Genomic DNA, 6000 nt, shown 5'->3' with positions numbered 1-6000 from the left:
GATCGGGGAGGGGGCCTTGCAAGACTTGCGAAGGAGAATGCGTCCGCCCAGGACCCAGGCAGGACGCCGGGGCTGGGCAGAGGGGACGCGGGGAGCCTTCGAGCAGAGGCTGCGACCGAGCCCTCGAGCTTTGCACGTTGCCTCGGCCCCGGGCGCGCTGGCAGAGAACCGACGACACCCGGGCTCGGGCAAAGCTGGCTAAACAAACAGGCAGCTACACAAATCAAACCCCCCCCCCTCCCAGCAAACTGCTGGGACGGGCCCGATCCTGCTCCCGCCGTGTGAGTCGGGGGCGCCTCCCATTGACCCCGGGAGCGGCTCCGCGGCCAGCCACACGCCCGAGCGAGCGAGGTGGGCAGCGCTAGGGCCGGGGGCCTGAAATGTAACATTTCAGCAAGTTAAAATCTCGCTCTGGAAATCCCCCGAGCCCGCCTCAAACCCCCCTCCCGGGGGGGGGGGGGACCTCGCCCAGCCCCTGGGACAGCGAGCCGCACTGGGTGGGGGGGGGGGGGGGTGTAGCGGTGCCTCCTCCCCCCCACGCCCAGCCGGGCTCTAGCTCGCTCCGCGGGGACGCGCCTGGGCGGGCGGGCGGCGAGCGCGGGCCCTTTAAGACCGGCGCGCGGGGCTCTATGCGCGCGCGCGAGAGAGAGAGCGAGCGCGAGAGAGAGAGCGAGCGCGAGCGAGCGAGCGAGCCCGCCCCTGCGCTGTCAATCAGCCGGCGGCTGCTTTGATGTCTCCAGCCCTTGGCTGCTGAGGCTCCTCCGCCTCGCTCGCACACACCGCTCGGCGCCGGGCGCTCCAGAGCCGTGTCTCTGCTGGTCGGAGCCTCGGGCTTGCACTACCCCGGGCTGCTACTTCGCTGAACTTTCCGGGGGCTGGGGGGGGCGGGCGGGGAGGGGGGTTGCTGCTGGCCCCGGGATCCTGCTGCTGCTGCTGCTGCTGCTTCATCATCCCCCCCCCCTGCAGCCTTGCAACCCCCCCCCCCCTGCCCCCGCCCCTTCCCCCTCAAAAGGGTTTGATCTTCGGGGGGTGGGGGGAGCGCGGCTGCAGCCGGCGAAGTTCCCGTGTGGCTCGGAAGGGGCGAGGCGGGGCCGGGGGGGTGGGGACCATGCCCCAGCTCAGCAGCGGCGGCGGGGATGACCTGGGGGCCAATGACGAGATGATCGCCTTTAAGGACGAAGGGGAGCAAGAGGAGAAGATCCAGGAAAACGCCTTCACCGAGCGCGACCTGGCCGACCTCAAGTCCTCGCTGGTGAACGAGTCGGAGAGCAACAGCAGCCCCGCTGCCGCGGCGGCCGATCCGGAGGTGAGAGCCCCCAGCCCCCGCACAAAGGGCTTTGCCTCCTTCCAGCCGATTCCCTTCGGGTTTATTGCAACGAATAAAACTTTGTCTCCCGCCCCCCCCCCCCGTCCCTTTTCCCCTGCTGTGCTTTTCTCTCCCCCACAGGCGATCAGGCGTGTGCAGGATCCTCAAAGGGTTTATCAGGAGAAACTCCCGGATCACATGGAAGATGGTTAGTTTCGTAAACCATTCATCTCTCCTGCCCTTCCTCTTTCTGCAACCCCCCCCCCCCCCCCCCCGCGCAACCACTTGGGTGATGTGCTGAGTCCGGCGGGGGGGAGGGGGGAGAAGAGAAACTTCGTTTTCTTTCTATAAATCAGAGCAGCCAAAAAAAAAAAAATCAGGGAGGAACTTTGATTCGCCAGATGCGTGCTTGAAACATTGGATTGCCACAACACAAGGGGCTTTAAGTCACTCCCTTGGCATTTAACATGTAAACAATCCTCCCCTTTCTCACAGCGTTTGAAATATTATTGATCTGCTCATCTCTTGGTGGGGTCTTGGGAGGCAAGTTTTGCAAAGCGGCGGTGATGCCGGGTGGATGGTCCAGGAATGCTACCGCTGTGTGAAGTGTACGAAAGGGAAAAAGCTTGAGCCCAAGGTTTTATTTGGCTTTATTACTAAATCCAAGTCTGAGCCATTGACGGGGGTGGGCTAGTTCCACAGGTAGAACATACAGAGCGTTTATAAGTCCTAAGGGCAAACCATGCACATGAAATAACTCTACTGGTAGAGAAGGCACCAAAAATATACATGTTTCAGAGTAGCAGCCATGTTAGTCTGTATTCGCAAAAAGAAAAGGAGGACTTGTGGCACCTTAGAGACTAACAAATTTATTTGAGCATAAGCTTTCGTGAGCTACATGATGCACGTAACGTTCTGTTTGTAAACTATAAGCACTTCACAGAGGTAGAGGAATGACCTGTTGCAGGGCAAGTCCTAATGAAGTACTTTAATTTTAACAGGTATAAAGCATCAGGACACGGGGATGTACAAAGGATCTGCTTATTCTGGCTACCCTTTTCTAATGCTCTCAGACCCTTATCTGCCAAATGGATCTATGTCACCTTTGGTGAGTTCATCATGTTTTTGAGATGTTTTTAACCTTTCACAGTTGAAGTATATTGCTGTCTGCCATGCAATCACTTGACGCCAGTGCTTTTACTGACATGATGTAGCATTATTCCTAAAATGCCTAAGACGGTGGCCTAAAGAAATTAAAGGAAAAAGATCAGAGAGGGTAAATGATGCTCAGCCGTAAGACAGTGGTGTAGTTCTGAATTATCCAGAGGGGTTTCTTTTCAGATCGCCTCAGCTTCTAGTTTCATCTCCAGTGTTTCAACAGAAAGAGCAAGAGCTGCCTCCGGAATGCCCCCTTCATTTTTGCTTAAATATTAGATGATAATTTGTGATGTATGTGTTTAAGGATCTAGCCCCAGTTCAACTTCCCCTTTTAAAATGGCTTGCTTTGCCACCCCCCACCCCCCGCGCCAAATGAAAGGGTTCAGTTGTAGATGATCTCCATACTGATGGACGTTTTACCATATTTAATTAATTGCAGTTGGTCCTACGCAAAGGTCTAATGTTACTAGCAGGCAATGTTTGTTCCAATCTTTATTTTACAGAAGTTTTACAAAGAAATATCAAGTAAGTTCTAGTAATTAGGTACATTTTAATACTTACTGTAAGTTGTGCTAAATGAATTATTTGATATAGTATGCTATTTAGGTAGGGGTTTTGCCAGAAAATCCCTATCCATAGCCACCTCTAGCAAATTTTCCAACAGAAATTGCAACTAACAAACACAAAGAGGCAAATTCTGCCGTTGTTAGTACTGCTGTAAATCTGGAGTGACTGCATGGGTTTTAACCATTATTCTAGACTTAGAGTTGTGTAAATGAGAACAGAATATGTTTTCATTTTTAGTTTTGATCTTACAGCTACAAGGTTTTGAACAATATATTTTGACCTCCTTAATGCAAACTGGAGGTTCATTGAATTTCTACTAAATTTAGAAATTTCAATCATTTGTGCACTGGAAAAGTAAGAATACAAAAACTGCTGCTATGAAAAATGCTTTGGTGGTGGGGTACTATGAAAATCTGTGAGTGAAGGTGTAATATAATAATGTTTGTGTGCATCATCCAAATGATTGCAATATCACAAGGTTTAAAGTAGTTAGCTTGTAGGGTAGTGGTGATGTCTGGTTATTTTTGAAATCTACTTGTGTATGTAGTGCAGACCTTCAGCTGGTGGAGTTGTCATAATTCCACCGAAGTCAGCTTACAGCATTTGAGGACCTGCCTCTACGTTTTTATAATTTTCTTCACTATATAAAAATATATGATATATTTGCAAGGCAGTTGCAATATGGAACATTGTATATGCATCTCGTCGCTTCCTTCCTATCCCCCTACCCATTACTCCAGGTTCCTGTTAATCCTCTCATTTCTCTAACAGATAACGCTCTTCTTTCACTATTACATTTTGAAGTGTGATACTAAAGCTGTTTTTTACAATAGCGTTAATTTGTGCTCCCTAGTACAGAAGTTGGATGAACTATCACTTATCCATCTTAACCCTTTGCAGATCTTATTCTATTGGTTAAAACTGTGGCAGCCTATTTACTAGCAATGTGGTTAAGAAATAGGCTTTTGGTTAGTGAACCAGTTAAGGAACCTCCCACCACTGCTAATGTAAAAAAGTACAGGTTTACAGTTGGAGGAAGACAGAGTAGAACAAACAGTACAAAAATCAAGAGAGTGAAAAATGACAAGCAGAGTGAGCATGATTCAAATTCCATTAAGATCATCTAAGATCACCATTAAGAAATCTTTTAATCAAGCCATACAGATTGTGCAATGCCTTAGGTTTGGTGGATCGAAATGGTGATTTAATTTTCTATCTAAAAATCTGCAACCTATTTAAGAAATATGGGAAGAGTTCTTCATTAAATCAAAGAGAAGTTGCTAGTCTTCCTTTAATTGTAAAGAAGGTACAATATGTATAATTTTAATATTTTCTTCTGGGCAATTTGGTCTGTGCTGGTATTGATTGACTGATTATAAAAAGTTAACCTAGTAAGTACTTTTATTACTATCATTTGTGATTATATTAATACTGTCCATGTTTTATAAGAAGTAGGTCTTGATCTAATGGTTATTCCCGCTGATTGTGTGATACATATTATGACTGAAGATTTGGGATACTTATCCTCCAAGAAAAATATTGTGTTTTTAATTAAAATTCTGGCAGGTTAAGGAAATGGAGTTTGTTTTCTTTTAATGTGTGAACAAATGGGGTTGTACATCACTGCAGTGCATGTACTTGATAGTGAAGTGCTTTCTCGAACTGGGGTTTCCTGTGAACATTTGTAGGAAGCTGGCATGAATTTTGTAATCCTCCCCGCCCCCCCTACCCCTACCCCAAAAAGAGAGAATGAGCCAGGCAGTACTTTTTCAAACTGTCAGAGGAGTTTTTCATTAAATGGTTGGGAAAAAAAATATATCTCAGGTATAGCAAAGCTCCCTGAAAGATCCAAGAGCATTCAGAATTAAGGCTGAAAGTTGTACCCCCGCACTATAGTCCATTATAAAATTACATATTGTCTAGAGATTCCTGCTTTACTTAGACATGTTGTGAATTAAGGCTGACATTACTTCGAAGTGTTTCTGCTTTTGTGAACAAGTCACATCTTTAGCATTACTGTGGTAACATTAATTTTTTAAAATTTATTTTCACATTAGCCCCAGTTGTGTTTCAGTTTCCCTTAGGGCTCAGTCATAGCTTGGTAACTGAAGTAATAGACTAGGTGTGCCTTGAACTGATCTCTTGTCAAAACCTCTTATATGTATATATGAAACATACTATGATCCATTTTTATTGAAATGCACCCAATCCTGATTTTTATGTGTATGTGTGCCTTTCTTGAACCATGAATTAAAAATGACTTGATGCTTGAGTTCACCAGCAGTAGAATGCGCCAGTTGATGAGTTTTGCTCTCACCTTACAGTGAGATGGTGACTAAAGGCCATAGGTCCTGGAGCTGGGGGTGCTGCCACACCCCCTGGCTTGAAGTAATTTCCATCATATATGGGGGTTACAGTTTGGTTCAATGGCTCTCAGCACCCCCATTATACAAATAGTTCCAGCACCCCTGCTAAAAACCTCATTTTAGTGCCCTGTGGTCAGCTATTTGGCACTCTGGCCAAATTCAGGCTGCCCATGCAATAGACTGACAAGGCTCTTTTAATGTGATTATGATCTATCATATTGATATCTGCTTGAGTATGCTTTCCACTGATTATGGATGTGTTAGGTCATAAGGTGATCTGGACTAGCATCATCAATATTGGTGCTGCATATGTGTATCCAGGGACTAACCCTGCACTCCTTCCTCTGAGAAGGCTCTAGCTTTTCCCAGAACAGAAGGTGTAGACTCTGTCAGTTACAAATCTGCATGAAACTTCCAGTGAATGAATATGAATGTGTTCAGAAAGTATTTTTCCAAATGAAACATCAAATCATAAAAGTATATCCTTGTTTTAAATAGTACAAATGACTTTTAAAGCAAATTAAGGTGCCTCCTTTGTAACTACCTAAAAGACAGATGTAACTACTAACAGTAGAGGTAAAACATGTTAAAACTTTGATCAGA

At 46.4% G+C, this 6000-nt stretch overlaps 1 protein-coding gene across 22 annotated transcripts in view; it reads left to right on the top strand.

Annotated features, from left to right (window-relative positions):
• Positions 1–208: 208 nt before the first annotated feature.
• The window catches only part of TCF7 (transcription factor 7), a 126157-nt gene continuing 120365 nt past the window's right edge, over positions 209–6000 (top strand). For 21 of the 22 annotated variants that reach the window (XM_038414506.2, XM_043490832.1, XM_038414501.2 and 18 more), the window contains exons 1-3: positions 209–1306; positions 1448–1514; positions 2308–2414. In XM_038414506.2, coding sequence (XP_038270434.2) covers positions 1109–1306; positions 1448–1514; positions 2308–2414 — 372 coding nt within the window. In that variant the 5' untranslated portion in view covers positions 209–1108. Of the gene's footprint in view, positions 1307–1447; positions 1515–1737; positions 1850–2307; positions 2415–6000 lie in introns of those variants that run through there. The other variant, XM_043490823.1, reaches the window with a different exon arrangement.

The sequence above is a fragment of the Dermochelys coriacea genome, chromosome 8, assembly GCF_009764565.3.
Source record: "Dermochelys coriacea isolate rDerCor1 chromosome 8, rDerCor1.pri.v4, whole genome shotgun sequence".
Classification (NCBI taxonomy): domain Eukaryota; kingdom Metazoa; phylum Chordata; order Testudines; family Dermochelyidae; genus Dermochelys; species Dermochelys coriacea.
This window is presented reverse-complemented; position numbering and strand designations above follow the sequence as displayed.